The following is a 20641-nucleotide window of genomic DNA, read 5'->3' as shown; positions in this document are numbered from 1 at the left end:
CCACAGCTGCCTCGACTACAGCTCCTCACACCCTGCTTCCTGTAAGGACTCCATCCCATTATCTCAGTTCCTTTGTCTCCGTCGCACCTGTTCCGATGATGCTACCTTCAAAAACAGTTCCTCTGACATGTCCTCCTTCTTTCTTAACCGAGGTTTTCCAACCACAGTCGTTGACAGGGCCCTCAACCGTGACCGGCCTATCTCCCGCGCATTCGCCCTCACGCCTTCTCCTCCCTCCCAGAAACATGATAGGGTCCCCCTTGTCCTCACTTATCACCCCACCAGCCTCCGCATTCAAAGGATCATCCTCCGCCATTTCAGCCAACTCCAGCATGATGCCAGCACCAAACACATCTTCCCTTCACCCCCCCTCCGGCAGCATTCTGTAGGGATCGTTCTCTCCGGGACACCCTGGTCCACTCCTCCATCACCCCCTACTCCTCAACCTCCACCTATGGCACCTCCCCATGCCCACTCAAAAGATGCAACACCTGCCCCTTCACTTCCTCTCTCCTCACCGTCCAAGGGCCCAAACACTCCTTTCAAGTGAAGCAGCATTTCACTTGCATTTCCCCCAACTTAGTCTACTACATTCGTAGCTCCCAATGCGGTCCCCTCTACATTGGAGATACCAAACATAAACTGGGCGATTGCTTTGCAGAACACCTGCGGTCTGTCCGCAAGAATGACCCAAACCTCCCTGTCGCTTGCCATTTCAACACTCCACCCTGCTCTCTTGCCCACATGTCTGTCCTTGGCTTGCTGCATTGTTCCAGTGAAGCCCAACGCAAACTGGAGGAACAGCACCTCATCTTCCGACTAGGCACTTTACAGCCTTCCGGACTGAATATTGAATTCAACAACTTTAGATCTTGAACTCCCTCCTCCATCCCCCATCCCCTGTTTCTTCCCCCTTCCTTTTGTTTTTTCCAATAAATTATATAGATTTTTCTTTTCCCACCTATTTCCATTATTTTTAAATCTTTTATGCCCTGCTAGCCTTTCCACCCCACCCGCACTAGAGCTGTACCTTGAGTGCCCTACCATCCATTCTTAATTAGCACATTCATTTAGATAATATCACCACCTTCAACGCCTGTGTTCTTTTGTTCTTTTGTCTGTGACATCTTTTGATTATCTGCTCCTATCATTGCTTGCTTGTCCTACAACCACACTACCTCCTCCAACTTCTCTCCCCCCACCCAACCCGCACCCCCCACCTTAAACCAGCGTATATTTCACCCCTCTCCTTAGATTCACTCAGTTGTGTTGAAGGGTCATGAGGACTCGAAACGTCAACTCTTTTCTTCTCCACTGATGCTGCCAGACCTGCTGAGTTTTTCCAGGTAATTCTGTTTTTGTTTTGGATTTCAGCATTCGCAGTTTTTTGTTTTTATCCCATATAGCAGACTGGTCAGAAAAGTAAAAGCACTTGGGGTCCAAGGAAATATAAGCTGGATCCAAAACTAGCTCAGTGGCAGGTTGAGGGGTATTTTTGTGACTGAGAGGCTGTTCCTAGTGGGGTTCTGCAGGGCTCAGTCCTGGGTCCCTTGCTTTTTGTGGTATATATAAACTACTTATACTTAAACGTAGGTGACATGATAAAGAAGTTAGTAGATGTTACAAACATATGCTTGATAGTGAAAAGGAAAACTGTAGACTACAAGAAGTTATCAATGGACTGATCAGGTAGACGGAAATGATGCAAATGAATTCAATCTGAAAATGTGTGAGGTAGCACATTTGGGGAGGACAAATGAAGCAAGGCAACATACAATAAACAGGGCGATACTAAGAAGCTGTGTTAGCCAAGAGAACAGAAGAGCAATGAGGAAGTTCTCGGCATTGTGAAGGATGAAGGATTGTTAGTGTCATCAAGAAAAGGCACGAGGTTGGATTGGCCCTATTCTCGGGCATAAAAACTTGATGGAGGAGGTGACTGAAGGAAGATTAGAGGGATGTAGGCCAAGAGAGAGAAAGAGAGTGACGATGTTGGACAATTTGAAATGGAAGAGGAAAGCACAAGATGGCGATGCATGGAGAAATGAGCAAAGGCCGGGCATTAGGAGGATCACTACTACTGAGAAAGGTAGAAGAAACAGAGGGATCTTGGAGTGCATGTTCACACATCCATAAAGGTGGCAACTCAGAAGTAAGGTGGGTTAAGAAGGCATACATAATTGCTTCCTTTATTAGCCAAGGTTATGCTTGAGCTGTGTCAAACTGTTAAAACCAGTTATGCAACAGCTAGAATTCTGGTGACTGCATTAAGGTAAGGATGTGACTGTACTCGAGAGGGTACAGAGGGGATTTATAACAGTTATGTTGTGTGTTGCCAGGAATGGAGATTTTAGCTATAAGAATAGGTAGGATGGGATTGTTTTCTCTGGAGACCAAGGGTAGATTTAATTGAGGTGCTTAAAATTATGGGAGATGTAGATAGATGGAAGTGGATAGGAAGAACCTATTTCCATTAGCATGAAGCTCAACAGCCAGGGGGCACAAATTTAAAGAAATTGACAACAGGATTAGACGGGAGTTCAGAAGAAAGTTTTTCACCCAGAGCATGTTGGAGGTCTGGAATCACAAGCTGAAGAGCTGGTAGAGACAGAAACCCTCATTGTGCTTAAAAAGTACTTGGATAGGCAGTTGAAGTGCTGTGACCTACAAGGCGGCAGACCAAGAACTGGGAAGTGGGATTTGGCTGGACAGCTCTTTCTTGGCCAGCATAGACACAATTTGCCAAATGGCCTCCTTCTGACTCTGCTGGTAGCTTTGAAACAGCATGGTCGGACAAGTCAGCACTTTTAGGAGAGGAATTCGTGTAACATCACCCATCTTAACTCAGCTCAATATCACTAAAAATTATACATACTTGAAGGGAGTGTGCAGGGGGAGATGGCGGCATAGTGATAATGTCACTGGACTAGTAATCTGGAGCTCCATGTTAATGCTTTGGGACATGGGTTCAAGTCCCACCAAGGCAGCTGGTGAAATTTAAATTCAATTAATAAATCTGGAATATAAAGCTAGTCTCAGTAATGGTGACCATGAAACTAACATGAACAATGTCATTAAAAAAACAACCATCTAGTTCACTCGTGCACTTAGGGAAGGAAATCTGCCATCCTTAGCATGTCTGGCCTACGTGTCACTCCAGATCCACAGCAATATGGTTGACTCTTGACTGCTCTCTGAAATGGCCTAGCAAGCCACTCAGTTCAAGGGTAATTAGGCAACAAGTGCTGGTGCAGCAACGTCCACATCCCATGAAAGAAAAAAGGACATGCCAAGAGCAGCACCAGGCATACCTAAAAGTGAGGTGCCATCTTGGTGCAGCTATGACACAGGACTACTTGCGTGCCAAACAGCGGAAGTAGCATGCGATAGACAGAGCTGATCCCACAGCCAATGGATGAGATCTAAGCTCCCTGCCGCATCTAGTCGTAAATAGTGGTAGACAATTAAACAAGTAACTAGAGGAGGATGCTCCACAAATATCCCCATCCTCAATAATGGGGGAGCCCAGCACATCAGTGCAAAAGACAAGGGTGAAGCATTTGCAACCACCTTCAGCTAGAAATGCCGAGTAGATGATCCATCACTGCCTCCTCCAGACGTCCCCAGCATCATAAGTACCAATCTTCAGCCAATTTGATTCATTCCGGGTGATTTCAAGAAATGGCTGAAGACATTGGGCCCTGACAACATTCCTGCAATAGTACTCAAGACCTGTGCTCCAGAACTTGCTGCACCTCTGGCCAAGCTGTTCCTGTACAGCTACAATGCTAGCATCTACCTAACAATGTGGAAAATTACGCAGATATTTACTATTCACAAAAAGCAGGACAAATCCAACCCAGCCAATCACCACCCCGTTAATCTATTCTCGGTTATCAGCAAAGTGATGGAAGGAGTAATCAACAGTGTTATCAAGTGGCACTTACTTAGCAATAACCTGCTCACTGGTACTCAGTTTGGGTTCTGCCAGGGCTATTCAGTTCCTGACCTCATTACAGCTTTGGTCCAAACATGGACAAAAAACTGAAACATGAACTCAAGAGGTGAGGTGAGAGTGATTGTCCTTGACATCAAGGCTGCATTGGACCGAGTGTGGCATCAAGGAGCCCTAGAAAAGTTGAAGTCAACGGGAAACAGGGGGAAAACTCTCCATTGGCTGGAGTGATACCAAGCACAAAGGGAGATGGTTGTGGTTCTTGAAGGTCAATCATCCCAGTTCTGGGATATCGCTGCAGGAGTTCCTCAGGGTGGTCTCCTGAGCCCAACTATCTTCAGCTGCTTCATCAATGACCTTCCCTCCATCATAAGGCCAGAAGTGGGGATGTTCACTGATGAATGCACAATGCTCAGCACAGTTCACAACTTCTCAGATACTGAAGTATTCTGTGTCCATACACAGCGAGAACTAGACAACATTCAGGCTTGGGCTGATAAGTGGCAAGTAACATTGACACCACACAAGTGCCAGGCAATAACCATTTCCAACAGAAGAGAATCCAACCATCGTCCCTTGACATTCAATGGCATTACCATTACTGAATTCCCTGCCCCCGAACCCCCCCCCAATCCCTACCCCATATCAACATCCTGGGGGGTTACCATTGACCAGAAACAGAACTGGAGCAGCCAAATAAATACTGTGGCTAAAAGAGTAGGTCAAAGGCTAGGAATTCTGTGGTGAGTAACTCACCTCCTGACTTCCCAAATCCTGTCCACCATCTATAAGGCACAAGTCAGGAGTGTGATGGAACACTCTCCACTTACCTGGATGAGTGTAGCTCCAACAACACTCAAGAAGCTCAACACCATCCAGGACAAAGCAGCCCACCCATCACCTTAAACATTCGCTCTCTCCACTACCAACACACAGCGGCAGCAGTGTATACCACATACACAACTCACTGCAGCAATACATGAAGGCTCTTTCGGCACCACCTTCCAAACCTGCAACCTCTATCACCTGTAAGGACAAGGACAGCAGATGCATGGGAACACCACCACCTGCAAGACCCCCTCCAAGCCACGTACCATCCTGACTTGGAACTATATCGCCATTCCTTCATTGTCACTGGGTCAAATTCCTGAACCTCCCTTCCTATCAGCACTGTGGGTGTATCTGCACCACATGGACTGCAGCGGTTGAAGGTGGCTCACCATCACCTTCTCAAGGCCAATTAGGGGTTGGCAATAAATGCTGGCCTAGCCAGCAACTCCTACATCCCTATAAAAACTCATTTCCCTGTGAGGCACCACGAGATGTTTTTCCATATTAAAGCCGTTATTTAAATGTATATCGTTCAAATGAGAAATAAAGTAAACATCAGATAATGGAAAATAAGTTAACAAATGGGAAAATGACTTTATTGGAACCGGCTCCTGAGCTTGGCATTCATTTCCCTATGCAACTCCACTGTGAAGCCCTCCTGGCCTTCTAACATTAAAGGTGCAGTGTATAGAGTTGATCTTCAGACAACTTTTCTTAGTGGAAATGTTTGACTTTATTTACAAGGCAGCAGTAGCAACTACACATGTGCATCAAACTCCATAACTAAAGAAGAACTCCCTGTAGAGGTTCCTCGTACTGTTGACAGATTGGTTTATACAGATCATGTGATCTTACAGCACAGGGTTATTCTTAAAGCTACAAGTCCTATGTTTCCCAAAACGATAATTACTACATTCTTCCCCCTTTAACTTTCCTGTACATTTTGTATTTACAAGGATATTTATCTCATGACATTGAAATATTTACCAAGGTCATGAAATTACAAGTTCAGTCAGCTGGTTTCCTGATCTGTGTGGAACGTTGCAGCTCCACGGCTTCAGGTCCTTTTGCAGGAACCACATTCTCCAGAATCGCATTAACGTCAGGTACCTCATTAAGCACATACAGTTCAGTGTCTTCCACACCAACAAAGACATCAGGCATGTCTGTTCTTGGTTGAGCAACTTCAATAGGAACCACTGGTTCAGTAATGGTTACAGGTGGAACATCATTCTGTTAGGGTATTTCTCTTTTTCTTAAATGATCCGAATACTTATGGGCGACCCAGCCCTCCACTTCCACGTGGTATGACAATGGTCCGGTCACTGAACTTACTTTACCAGGTCTTACTTTACTTTGGTCCTCTGGTGAAATTCTTTACATATACTGCTGCTCCAACAGTAAACTGTCTCTCACGACTACAAATCATGCGTCGCTTTTTGGTTCCCTTGACTTTTCTCCACTTTCCCCTTCAAATTGGGAAGTATTAGGCTTAGTTTTGTCTGAAGACAAAGCGCCTCATCAATAATTCTGCAGGTGTTGCTCCTGTCGTAATATTGCGGGGGGGAGTTGTTCTGTAGTGAGGTAGAAAACGAGCAAGTTTGGTCTCCAGAGAATCACCTGTTAACTTTTTCATCCCCGCCTTAAAAGTTTGCACTGCCCTTTCTGCCAGTCTGATGATAGATGGTATGGTGCACTCTTCACATGGTTGATACCGTTGAGGCTGATAAATCGCTGGAACTCAGAGCTCGTAAATGCAGGGGCATTATCTGAGACGACTACCTCTGGCAATCAGTGGATGGCGAAGCTCTGGCCTAGTTTTTCTATAGTAGCACCCGACGTTGGGGACTTTACCTCACAAACGTCTAACTACTTAGAATGAGCATCTATAATCAGTAGAAACATGGTTCCAAGGAATTGACCGACGTAGTCAATGTGCAGTCGCACCCAGGATCTACAAAGCCACTCCCATGGGTGTAATGGGGCTGCCACCAGCAACTTTTGTAGCTGCTGACATTACACACAGTGTTTTACCACATTTTCAATATCGCTGTCCACCTCTGGTCACCAATGATAACTTCGTGCAACTGTCTTCATTCAGGAAATCCCTGGATAGGCATTGTGTAGCTCCACTAAAAGTGGTTCCCTTCCCTGTGGAAGTACTACTACCCGAGCACCCCATAACAGAATGCCATCTTGACTGCTCATTTCATGTCTTCGGTTGAAGAATGGCTTCAATTCAGAGACTGGTTCCTGGGCCCAACCATGTAACACTTGGTCTCACTCGAGACAGGACGGGATCACGATTCGTCCAGTTTCTTATCTGTCTGGCACATACTAGCGAGGAATCTAGAAAATTCATCACTAATACAAGTCCCTGAGGAACTGGGACATGTTGGTCATTCTCTTGCAAAGGCAGGCAACTCAGGGCAACAGCATTTGCTATATGAATCCCTAGTCTATGTATAAAGGTGTATTCATTAGCTGCCAAAATTAGGGCCCATATTTGTATTCTTGCAGAGGCCATGGGAGGTATAGTCTTCACCTCATTAAACAGACCCAAAAGTGGTTTGTGGTCTGATACTGTTGTGAAATGTTGCCGTGTACGTATTGGTGAAATTTTTTTTACACCAAAAATAATCGACAGACATTCCTTTTCGATCTGAGAAAATCCTTTTTCAGCTGTGGTAAGCATCCTGAATACATAACCTATTGGCCTCTCAGTGCCGTCATCCATTTGATGAGATAGTATCACTCCCACTCCATAGGGGGACGCACCGCAGGTTAGCACCAATTCCTTCATCTGGTCAAAATGCATTAACAGATTGGATGAGTGTAAGAGCTGTTTTACGTTCATGAAGACTTCTTTTTGGGGTGCCTCCCAAAACCAACGCTGGTTTTTTTTTAAGCAGTGAATGCAGAGGGGAGAGAACTGTGGATAAATTTGGTAATAATCACCCATAATAATTTATCATCCCGACAAAGGATTTAAGTTCAGAGGTGTTCTTGGGTGCAGCTGCCTCTCTTATTGCTTTAACCTTCTCTTTAACCAGATGTAACCCTTGAGCATTTACCCGGTGGCCGAAATAGATGACTCCATTTGCTTGAGAAGTGCATTTTTCCTTCTGCAGGCACACTCATGCTTGTAAAAATCGCTTTAGGACTTACTCAAGGTTAGCCAAATGTTCCTTTTCTGTGAATCCAGTTACCAGCACATCGCCCAGGTAGACCACAGCCTGGGGTAGTCCCTGCAGTAAGCTCTCCATTGTCCTCTGAAAAATGGCACAGGCTGAGGAAACACCAAAGGGCAGGCATGTATATTGATATAACCCTTTGTGGGTATTTATGGTGACGAATTCCTGGAAGGTGTCATCCAGCTCCAATTGCTGATATGTGTGACTCATGTCAAGCTTTGTATATGTTGTCCCTCCTGCTAGTTTGGCATATGAGTCTTCAATTTTGGCTATAGGGTACCTGTCCAGTTTGGTTGACTGTTAGTTTATAGTCCCCACAGATCCGGACGGTCTGTTCTGGTTTGAGACAGGGACAATGGGCACTGCCCCCTCTGAGAACTGAAACACTTTTATGACACCCAATCTCTCTAGCCGGTTCAGCTCAGCGTCAACCTTCTCTCTCAGGGTGTACAGCAAAGGTCTTGCTTTCAAGAAGCGATGAGTTGCTTCTGGGTCCATGTAAATCTTGGCTTGAAGGATTTGGATTTTTCCCAGTTTATCCTTGAATACAGTGTCTTTTTTTTTTTAGCAACTCTGGTAGTCCACCTGCTCTCAACTGGAAGATTTCAGACCAGTTTAATTTAATCTCCTTTAACCAATCTCGCCCTAGGAGGCTTGGCCCTTCACCTTCTATCATCATTGCTGGTAGCTGTACCGATTGATTTCTATAATGAACAGTTGCTCTGGCGATACCTTTTATGTGGATTTCTTTGTCTGTGTACGTTTTCAACTTGGCAGGTGTTTGTTCCAAGTTTAATTGTTGATCACCTTTATTTAAGTATCTGAAAGTGTGTTCTCCTATAACAGTGGTAGAAGCTCCTGAATCTACTTCCATTTTTAAAGGTTTACCATTCACTTGCACTGTAACAAGTATTGGCTCTACCTTCCTAACTTTCATGATGAATAATGAATAAATGTCAGGATTTGTTGTTTCAGGATCTTCTACACTATAGGCTTTATTGGGCTTCATTTGTTGTTTGGAATTCTGTTTAAATCTTGCTTTTGCACTGTCGCATTATATGTCCACTTCTATGACAAAAAAAATTCTACTTTTTTAAATTGCCAATCGCTAGAAGAATGATTGTTTCCACATCAATGAAAGTTATTTTTTGATTTAGTTGCTAAGCTGTTTCCTCTCATTTTTTGGTTAGCGGGGGTTGTTTCCTGCTTCACGGCAGAGTTCCGGCTTTTCGCGCTACTTTTGGCTGACTGTTCCCACCTGATTTGGTGTACGGCACCATTTTGCATCCCTTGACTTGCTTGTGAATCCCTTACAGCGCTTTCCATTGCCAGCGCTATTTCTAATGCTTTCTTAAAATCAGCCAGCAATCTTCGTTGTACAGTGTCTTCCTGCACGCCACATACTAAACGATCTCTGAGGATGTCATCCAGGGTTTTATCGAAATCACAATATCCTGTTAGGTTACTTTAATTTCGTCACATAGGTAACAATTGTCTCAACCGGGGCTCTATTTCATGAACTGAACCTGAACCTCTGCATTGTGACTGAGGGCTTAGGTTGAAAATGTCCCTTAATGAGGTCTACTAATTCACTGAGTCTTTGAATCTGGGGCACTGGGAGCCGTCAAGTTTCAAATTAAAATGTAGGTTTTGCTTCCACAAATACTCAGGAGGATTTCTCTCTTCTTTTCTTTCCCCATGATTTTGTTTGCTTGAAAGAAGAATGCAAGACGTTCTGTATATTGAGACCAATTATCTGTGGCTGGCTCAAAGGGATCGATTCTGCCAAACTGTGGCATTTTGGATGAGTATATCTTCTTTTATTTTTAATGAACTTAGATACTCACAACTGCTGGGCGAGGTACAGCACTGAATCTGATTTATCCTCGTCACCAGTTTGTTATAGAGTTGACCTTCAGACAACTTTTCTTCGTGAAAACGTTTGACTTTATTTACAAGACAGCGGTAGCAACCCCATGGGTGCATCAAACTCCACAACTAAAGAAGAATTCCCCTGTAGAGGTTCCTTGTGCTGTTGACACATTAGTTTACACAGATCATGTGATCTTACAACACAGGATTATTCTTAAAGCTACAGTCCTATGTTTCCCAAAACTATACATGCAGACTATGTAAATACAGGCAATTGCTTTAAAGAGGAAAAGAAGACTTGTAAATGTTTGCACTAGCAGTTGGGCCTAATTAACATTTTGCATGGAAGTTACACCGAGCACCTGTTACAGACAGACAGCTCAATGTGGAAACAAAGCGAGCAGCGAGAGGCGGAAAAGACGGGAGGAACCCCGGGCTGAGTTTCTTTTCCTCTCCCATGTCAGGGGACACTGAGACTAATTTCACTGTCCTGCTAGCCTGTCTGAGATCAGCTAAAGCAATGCAGACAAGAGTTCAAGGGCCTGATTCTGAGCCCCCACAGGGGTCAGAGAGGGAGGCAGATGGGTGCCAAAAATCGCCCTGCCGGCCTGTGTGCTGGTTCCCCACCTCCACTCCACCCTCGGGCCGTTTTCCCAGAGATGGGATGGAGGGCGGGCGGAAACAGGACAATCAGCAGGTAACCAATTTCGCTAAAAACAGCCACTTAACGCTAACTGAAAGAGACCAACTGGATTTTCCAGTCGGCCTCTGGGTTTCCTGGAGGCGAGGGAAGCAATTTCCAGTTTAGCCACCTACAGGTGTCCTCCTGGCCGCAGACAGGACGGCCAAAGTTCCAGGCAGGCTTAGAGGTTCTCCCTGCCTGCCTAAGTGCAGCAGCTGCCACAGGCTGCCTGAAAAGGGAAGCCCACTGCCCCCCCAACCCCACCAACAGTGGTGTCCTGGCTGCAAAGGCCATTTTTTATTCCAAATTATATAAAGTTGGAGAGAGGGCGCCTTCATTTTGAGGCACCATCTCCCTTGCTTACCATATGCCACCCTGCTGCTGCTTCCAAGCCTGATTGGCCCTCCATCTTCGAAAGCCCACCCACTGCCTGTAATTGGGCAGTGAGTCAGTCTTCTCAGTATTAATTGGCCGTTCCAGGGAAAAATCACAATGAGCAAACGTTTCCCACACATTGCGAAGTTAATTCCTGACTACATTTGAGCTGGACAGCAGGATTCAGAAGCCTGCAGGGAAAATCCAGCCCCAAATCTACTCTGGCTTGGAAGCACATTAGGTAATGCATTAGCCTACTAAGTAATAGTCAGGAATCAACCTGTGTCTTTTTCTAGAAAGGGCACGATATTCAAATTTTGAAGCTTGATAGAACTGTTTAAAATTGTCCAATAGAAGGCAATACCACATAAAAGTTAACTCACCATACAACTACCATATCCTCGGAAGTTCATCTGCCGTTGGGCAGCCTTGCTAACTATCTCCTGGGTCGCCACACCACAGTGGATCTTCAGTGTGTCAAAAAATAATTCATGCTGTATTTTATGCCCAGCACGTTTCAAACCTGATTAAGAAGAGATTAGGTCAGAATTGCATTTAGTGGCAGATTTAAAATAAAATTTTACTTCCATTAATAAGTCTTACCTTCAGCCAAAATTAAAGTAGCATTGTGTACTCTCTTTGCAATGTGTTTCAGTCCATTAGGGCCATGATAAATAGCAAACATTGCGGCCATGTTGGCCAAAAGTGCCTAAAATTAGAAGGAAAGGCATTAAAAATATATGTTTCAAGAGAAATGGAAGAAATAGAAAATTTGTTTTGTCAGAAAGAAGTCTGTGTCACGATCCTATCTAAAAAACATGCCAACTACAAATTCAATATAAAATTCTAAAGATCCATATACAAAAACATTGGATCTTGTGTGCATTTTGTCCACACTCTTGGGAATGTCATATTTCAGCCCATGTTTATGTACATTGCAGCGTCCCTCATATACTTTGCCAGCTCAAATTCACTTGAGAAACGGGCAATGCTCCAAACACAAAAGATGTGATAACTTCCAGTGAAAACAACTGAAGGCATTGAAAATAAGCAATCTAAAATAATCAGCCAACAAAATACACCAATACAAAGAAGAAAGGAGAGCTGAAGAAATGTTTTTTTTAAATTCATTCATGTCATAGGAGTGTCACTGGCTAGGCCAGCAATTATAACCCATCCCTAATCGCCCTTGAGATGTTGCCGCTGACCCAGCATCTTGAACACAACTGAGTGGCTTGGTAGGGCATTCCAGAGGGCAGTTAAGAATCAACAACATTGCTGTGGATCTGGAGCCACATCTAGGCCAGACCAGGTAAGGACAGCAGGTTTCACTCCTTAGAGGGCATGGGGATGTGGATCTAACAAAGACATTAACAAAACAAAGGAAATCATACATAATAGCATTTTCTCTGTGTAATATGCCCCTCCCCAAAGAAACACCCAGCTTTTTTGTCAGACAAGATGAGCAATTTCACAATATACGTCAGGCCTTGCTGTTTGGCTGCTTCTCCACAGCTGTGACTCAAAAAATAATGTGCAGGCAGTATAAAGCTTTGAAAATAAATATAAATTTGTTTTGAAATATTAGAAAAATGTAAAGCATGAACTTTGAATTTTGTTGCAAGCCCGTTTTCCTAAGTGGAAAAGCACGTAATGAAGCACATTATCTAAATAGATAGAGATTGCAGAGCTCTGAGATACAGAGGGATCTGGGGTGCATGAATTGCAATAAGTTAGTATGCAGGTGCAGCAAGTAAATATGAAAGCTAATAAGATGTCATTGTTTATTGTGGGGGTAATTGAATACAAAAGTCTTATTTCAATCCTGTCAACCAGCTAGTGCTGAAAGTATTGATGCTGTTGGTTTTACCTGAGCTGTGCAAATGTTGCTGGTAGCTTTGTCCCTCCTGATGTGTTGTTCTCTTGTCTGTAGTGCTAGACGATATACCTCCTTTCCTGCAGCATCCCTGAATAATACAAAGCAAAACCAGAGAATAAACCTAGAGCAGAAATGACTTAGATACTACATCTTCACTGTAGTACTTGTTTCTCAAGAAAAAACTTTCAGAATATATCAAACTAGATGAGGTAATTAAGTAATGCATTGGTCCAGAACTTGCTGCAGTGTGCTCCCATTTGTTCGATTTTCTTTCTCACCCTTCAGCTTGAAGATTTTCTGAATCGTAAACTGCTGGAACTGCGAGATGACAGCAGCAACGGGGCATCTGGGACTTTGGTGAACGATGGGACCAACAATCTTTCTCCTTAACCAATGAGATTAAAGGATTCAGAAAGAAACAGAGGAAAGAGGAAATTAGGGTGAAGTAGAATCAAATCGGGTACAGGAAAAGGATTAAATAGAGGGAAAGAAAGATTGGATTAATGAAGAAAAATTAGACAAAGAAACAAGAAAACAAATTTTACATATTAATTTTAAACTTTAAAAATCCAAAAAAACAACTTACTACCTGCGGGATTGAGGTTAGACAGTTTTAATTGTTCCTTTTCTGGGCCAGAGAGTTTACATGGCATTCCAGGAATATAAATTACATCATACAGTTCCTTATGCTGTTAAATACCTGCCCTAACTTTCTGCAGTGAGTTTAATTAGTAATTAATGCAGCAATATTTTGACACATGGAGGGGGGGAGGTTAGGGCAAGCTGCCATTTCCATGTGGGGAATTGCGGAGTGGCCCAAGTCGTTCTGCAATTTATGGCGACTCACAGGTCATGAGTATTGCTCCATCCACACAAGTAACTAGGAAATTTACACATTAATAACGTGTCCATTAAACTCGCTATTATTTTTCCGGCATATTATGGCCCATTGTGTAAATAATAGAGAGACAGCAAACACAACCTTGTGATGGAGGAGTAATGGTAAACGGATAAATTACCTAAATAACTGGAACAGGCTTGAGGGGTGAAATTACAATGAGCAACGTCAATGGTTTATTTAAAATAGATAATTTAAAGGTATTTTTTTCCCAAAATGAAAGTAAAGGTTTTCTCATTTGAGGTCATTAAAAATAACTTTTACAGCCCAATGCCCCACGCGGCATCTTACAGGGTGAAAGACAAATTTATTTGCAGTACGCAATTCCAGGTTTTGAACTATTTCCATTCAAAATGGTGCCAAGTTAATGTACAATTTTTCATGGCCTGCTAAAAATATACCTTTTGGTAGTATTTCAGATAATGAAAAATATATTTGAAAGGTTATTTTCCCAACTCTGAAAGAGCCAATGACAGTTTGTAACTAACATCATATATTAGTAGATTTCAGACAATCACTACAATTTTGTAAAGTGAACTTTAGAGATCACATACAATTTCTCTTAACTTTGCAATTAAAAGTCATATACATTATCTTGAGGAAAAACACAAATAGGAAGCTTGTCTTTTCAATATTCATGTTATAAAGATGAGACGTTTTAACACACCAATATTTCTTGTATGTAAATATCACACAGCAACAAAGCCTCATTCTGAACACCTACAGCAACAATTTATAATGGTGTAGTGCCTTTAATGTAATAAAACAACCAACTGGTGACGTACTGGTGGATTTTCATCTTCGATGCAGGTAAGGGAATCGGGAAAATTCAATCATTCAGACCCTTTAAAGTATCAATACCAGAAATTGCAAGCACCTGAACACTCTTTATTTTGTGTAAATAAACACTGAAATTGACAGCATACATCAGACAGCCAGAGCTGTCAACCAAGTGTCAAGGAACTATCATGTTTTTCTGAATATTACTGTAGGAAACTTTAAAACAGGCTTATATGTGTGTGTGTATGGTTTTGTATATGGGGCTAACTTAACTAAACTAGAGATAATTAGACTATAAGGTTTAAATTATCAAAAGAAGCTAAGTGTAAAACAGACATTTGAATTAGAGATGAGTAAAGCTAAGGTGAGGTCAGCAGATACAGTGTGAATGAAATAAGCATTTTTAGATAAGTGAAGTGTTTGATTTTCAAAGGGACATGGAAAAGGTTTATAACTGGCAAGATAAATAAGGCAAAGTTATTATGTTGATTTTTCCCATAAGTGCTGGCCATAATGATAACATGAAAGACTTGTATATTCTGGGAAAAGTAACTTCTAAAGACAGGTTGAAACAATGGGATTTACAGGTAAAAAAAGGGAGAAATATATTTAAAGAAGGATGGAAAGCTGTGCGAGGTGCGGCTGTGTGAGATCTGGAAAGGTGACTGTGTGAAACAAACTTGTGGAAAAGCCTCTAGCCACACTGCAGAAGTTTGCTGTACCAGTAACCAAAGTTGTATTGAAAGCCATTGGAATTCCATTGTCCAATGGGTACTTGTGGTAAAATTGCTGGATGACTTTATAAATTTGGAACCTATCTGGACTGTTGCCTTAAAGGGGGTGTGTAGTTGAGAGTTTGTTCAAGTAGAAATTTTGGGAACTGTTATAACCGTGTAGCTGTAATCTTGGCCAGGATTTTCCGGTCATCAGGTGGCGGATGGGCCAGGGAGTAGCTGCGAAATGGTTCGCAGCCTGCGATTGGGCCTCAACCACGATTTCACACTGGCTGGCCAATTAACGGCCAGCCAGCGTGAAAAGTGCGCTGAGGAGTTCAGTGCTACTGGGGTGAGGGTGGGAGGAGTGCGACTGCAGAAGTCTGTGCATGAGCTTGGGGAGCATATGCTGAAAGCTCCCTGAGGGCACAGAGCTGCCTCAGGGAGCTGAAGAATTGTGGACACAAAAATAAACAGTTAAACAACGACAGAAACATGTCCCCACATGTGACTCAGTCACATGAAGAGGGACAAATTTAAAATGATGATTAAATATTTTTATTTTTTTTAAATTACTTCGAGGAACCTCATCCCACCCATGGATGAGGTTTCATAAAAAATCCAAAGGTCGCCTGGCCGACTTGCCCGCCTGCCAACCGAACGGTTGGACAGGCAGTGAAGAATTCAGATTAATTACCTGATTAAGGGGCTTAATAGGCCTCTTCATTGTCGGCACAACCAAAAGATCGCGCGAGTGCGTGATGACGTCCGGACGCTCGCCCGACATCATAGTGTGTGATTTTATGCCTGATCGGGTTGGGCACACACCCGCCTGTGAGACATAAAACCCTTGTGTGTGTGTTTAAGTTTGTTCTTTTCTTAATAAATGTTTTATTTTAATCTTTAAAATCCCTAAAGGTGGCAGTGGACTCATTACTTCTGACTTCAGTGCACAAGCCTTCTCGTAATAAATGCAATTTGCAAAATCGTTGTAACTCTTTCGTGTACAAACACATTTCTATCAGTTTTTCAGATGAAGTTACATTGTTTCATAGTTTTGCCATTGTGAGATTTGAACTCTTGATCTTATAAGCCCAGTACCATAACCACTTGGCTATTTAGGCCAAGCTTGCAAAATCATTGTAATAGCATGGCCCTTGTGGATTTGGTTACCCTGGCAAATACCATCTGTCACATCATAACACAAGCAATGTTTTCCCTGGGGCTCAGGGGTTTCAACAGCCTAATGGATTTTGGGGCTCTCAGCCAAGAACACATAATGAGGCTTGATTGAAAGCACCTGAGCCTCAGGAAAACATTGCTTGATATTCAGCTCTGGCTCTCTGATCCAAGCTGTCAATTTCACAATGTTTGTTTACACAAGATAAAGAGGTTTCAGCTATTGATGGACAAAAGATTCAACCAGGCAAGTTTGTAGCAAATATTTTTTGGGTTGTTGTCTGGGATCTATTATACTAAAATTTGTAACTACCGTCATCCCCTTCAGCACTACTGAGCAGTAATTCAGATACTAACCCCTCATGTTTTTCACAGCAGAATTTCGGCCAAATCCCTCTTACTGTGGGGAAACTCATCCCTCCCCATTCCTAACAAGGACAAAACTGGCCTTACACTCCATGCCCACTGAGGACATAGACAAAATTGCTCCTTCCTTACTGAAGGCAAACTAGCCCCCTGCCACCACCCCTCTTCACACGCCATTCTTTTTCATTTCCTCACTCCCTTCATCCATTTCTTCCTCTCTCCATTACCAAGCTCCAGCTATGTCACTGCTTTCTAGCCTGCTTGATCTGTAAAAAGAATATCATGTTTTCCCTTGTGGGGGAAACTTGAACGAGGGTGCAGAGTTTCAAAATAAGGGATCTCCCATTTAAGATAGGGAAAAGGAGGAATTTCTTCTCTCAGAGGGTTTTCAATGTTTGGAATTCTCTCTCCCAGCAAGCAGTGAAAGCTGAGTCATTGAATATGTTCAGGCCTCTGTTAGACAAATTTTTAATTGACAAGGGAGTCAAGGGTTATGGGGGACAGGCAGGAAAGTGGAGTTTAAGGCAACATCAGTTCAGCCATGATCTTATTGAATGGTCGAGCTGGATCAAGAGGCCGTATGGCCTACTGCTGCTCCTATCTCTTATGTCCTTATTTCTCTGCTACATTTGGGAAAATACAAAGAAGAAGGTTGCCATGCTCACTGAGAGAAAAAAGAGGGTGAGATGCAGGGATTTCATCTAATTTTATTTCTCCAGTTTTGTCCCCTCCTTTGCTGAAAGCATTGACACATGGTGGGGTATGGATTCCAGGAAATTGAATTCTCTTGTATCTCGTCCGAGAAGTCAACACAGTTGCTTGGTAATACAGAACTTGAATATTGTTGAAAAGAGAGACATGTTACAAGCATAAATAAGCCTTGTTACAAATTTGCTGAACAATCTTGAGTGTGCTAATAGCTACACTAACAATCAATTTAAGATAATCAGTCAAACTCATAACATGGCTCAGTTACGCTTGCTGGAAGTGACATAGATTCATACAAAAGGACCAGTTCTCTGTAAACAAAAGGACACGTTCAAGTCTTGTGCCTTTTTTGAATTACCCAGGAACTTGGGGAGTCTATAGTTCCCCATTGCTTTCTCCATGGCCACACCTCGGCCAATCAGAGCCAACTTGTCAACTGATCAGCACCATTTTCTTCTGCAGTATAAATTGTTGTGATCATTTGAAATTTGGTATTCTTGTGTTTGTCCTGATGAGTACAAGATGAAAAACTTCAGCCATATTCAAGCCATTTTTCATGCAAAACCCTCAAGAGTGGGTGCAGGATGGCTTTTCAATCTTGAAAGACAAATCTGTTCCTAATCTTGCTCCAAATTCAGACACATTTGTATTTCCCACCAGAAGTCACTTGATAGCCATCAGAATGTGTAACCCAGACTGATTTTGTCTCTCCCTTGCTCAGGCGTGCTTAGCAATTCTGCCGTTGAGATCAGCTAACTCAAATCCAGTAAGTGAACCTGAAATCTTCTCAGCGTGCAGTTTAGGACCATGCTGGCACATATGAAATGTGACCTAGGGCAATGTGACTTTGTATTTTGCACCCAGATAGCTAATGTCACCATCAAAGCTCCTTTATAATGATCTCTGGAAGGCAGACCAAGGATTCAACTTCCTTTTACAGTGTCAGCATTTTCAATTTTGAGGAAACTCTTGAAACCCCTTTACTCTAGAGGCCCAACAACATGCAGTACGAAATAGCCAACAATTTAAACATCCATTCCTTTCATAACTGGCACACAGTGGCAGCAGTGTGTGCCATCTAAAAGATGCACTGCAGTAACTCACCAAGCCTCCTTCAACAGCACCTTCCAAGGCTGTGGCCTCCACCAACTAGAAAGACAAGAGCAGCTGACTCATGGGAACAACGCCATTTGCAAATCCCCTCCAAGTCACACACCAATCCTGAGTTGGAAATATATCGCTGTTCCTTCACTGTCACTGGGTCAAAATCCTGGAACTCCCTTCCTAATAGCACTGTGGGTGTACCTACACCACATGGACAGCAGCGGTTCAAAAAGGCAGCTCACCACCACCTTCTCAAGGGCAATTAGCAATGAGTGATAAATGCTGCCCTAGCCAGCAACACCCACATCCCGTGAAAGAATTTTTTAAAGACCTGTCAAGTTTAAAATTAAACAACACTTCCCTGACTTTTCTGTGAATATTAACATGCACACATTAATGTCAATCCAGGAACATAACAGAGGAGGTGTAGAAGTTCTTGAAGAGTGAGCTAAATCTGGAAGAAAGAAACAAGCACTTTGATGTTCCCTTCAATATAAAATAAAAATTCCTTCAGTTTCCTTTGGTAGGTATTACCAGCAATTTAGTGAGGATAGGCAATGGAAATATTGTTTATGATCAACAGATAAGCTTACCACTGTCAGAAGAAGGCAGGCAATCTCCTAGCACTTTGTATTTATCTTAACGTAGCACAAACAAGCAGTCCCAATAATACTTGCTGCAAACCTGCCTGGCTGAACCGCCTTTTCTAATTCTTCTTTTGAAGGAAGTGATTCGGGATGTTGGCAGCCCTTTAGTAAATCACTCTTGTGGCTATTCCACATGCACAGCCCTAAGCAGAGAGTGTCAGCAGGTTGATCAACTGTGAAGGCATCACAAACAAACACCATTATGTCCCCACCATGACCTTAAAAGCCCATATTCTGTAGAGATCTCTAGATAGTCCACTTGCCTCCTGAATTTTCCTCTTTATAAGATTTAACAGGAACAAGGTAAAGTTAGTTTGAGCCACAAATTTGGTACTGTCCCCATCATCGACATGTATTTTCATACCTGGTAACCCCTACCATTCTTCCTGGCATCAGTCTTACAAGGTTTTCCTTGACGGCAAAAAAAGCAGCATGTGGCCCTCCGTAGGAAAGCGGCACACCAAACCTCTGTGAGCTGCCAAGTACAATGTCTACAGCAAATTCTCCAGGAGGTCTCAGTACACACAAAGCCAAGAGATCAGTTGCACAACATGTCAAGGCCTGAAAAGTAAAGAAAAAGATGGTACAGATGTAAAAACACAGCCTTTTAAACATAATTTTTTTTTGTAGGAGTGGGGAGGAGTATTGACTCTGATTTACTTTAATATTGCAAAGTCTTCTCATTTGCACTTTTTGTCAAGTATTTATGTAAATCTGGAGGGGAGGTTTTTGTGTTAGCAAATGGCACACTTAGTCACTTAGGTACCATCAAGCCATTTCAGCCTTGGCGTAGAATGGCCCGGTACAGAATATCTCGATAACAAAATTTTTGAATGTGTCATTTTCTTCTTTCTGTTTGGTTACGTTTCTGGAACTCTTTTACCTGCTTTTGAATTGATCAGCTCATTAAAATAAAAAATGATCAGTAGCAATGTACAATAAACCCCCACCACATTCTATGGTTAGAGCCACCATGACAGTTCCTCAGCCCAACCTTGTCACCTGGAAAGGTGACACAGCTGCCATTACACTGTCTTGGTCCCTCCTTACACTCCCTGATTAAACTAGGTATTAGCTACCAGTGGTACTGGTGTGGAGAAATGAACCTCATGAGATCCACCACTATTGACTTGGAAATATAATCGCCGTTCCTTCACTGCCACTGGGTCAAAATCCTGAACTCCCTCCCTAACAGCACCTTGGGTGCACCTACACCACATGGACTGCAGCAGTTCAACAAAACAACTCACCGCCACGTTCTCACGGACAATTAGGGATGGGTAACAAATGCTGGTCTAGCCTGTGATTCCCACATCCCGTGAAAGAATTTTAAAAAATTATTAGGAACTGCAAAGGAATGCAGATCACCACTTTATATTCTGAAGCGTAATAATTCACAATGTTTACACAATCACCTGATCTACTTAATATTTTCCACTCGGGTTTGGAATAATGATC

At 42.8% G+C, this 20641-nt stretch overlaps 1 protein-coding gene across 1 annotated transcript in view; it reads right to left on the bottom strand.

Moving 5' to 3' along the window:
- Positions 1 to 20641, bottom strand: part of gldc (glycine dehydrogenase (decarboxylating)) — a 171967-nt gene that overhangs the window by 87997 nt on the left and 63329 nt on the right. Inside the window, exons 7-10 of the mRNA XM_041185541.1 lie at positions 19548 to 19744; positions 12780 to 12876; positions 11513 to 11618; positions 11293 to 11432 (exon numbers count right to left, since the gene is read on the bottom strand). Of these exons, the coding sequence (XP_041041475.1) occupies positions 11293 to 11432; positions 11513 to 11618; positions 12780 to 12876; positions 19548 to 19744 (540 nt within the window). The remainder of the gene's footprint in view (positions 1 to 11292; positions 11433 to 11512; positions 11619 to 12779; positions 12877 to 19547; positions 19745 to 20641) is intronic.

This window comes from Carcharodon carcharias, chromosome 4 (assembly GCF_017639515.1).
Source record: "Carcharodon carcharias isolate sCarCar2 chromosome 4, sCarCar2.pri, whole genome shotgun sequence".
In the NCBI taxonomy this organism is placed as follows: domain Eukaryota; kingdom Metazoa; phylum Chordata; class Chondrichthyes; order Lamniformes; family Lamnidae; genus Carcharodon; species Carcharodon carcharias.
This window is presented reverse-complemented; position numbering and strand designations above follow the sequence as displayed.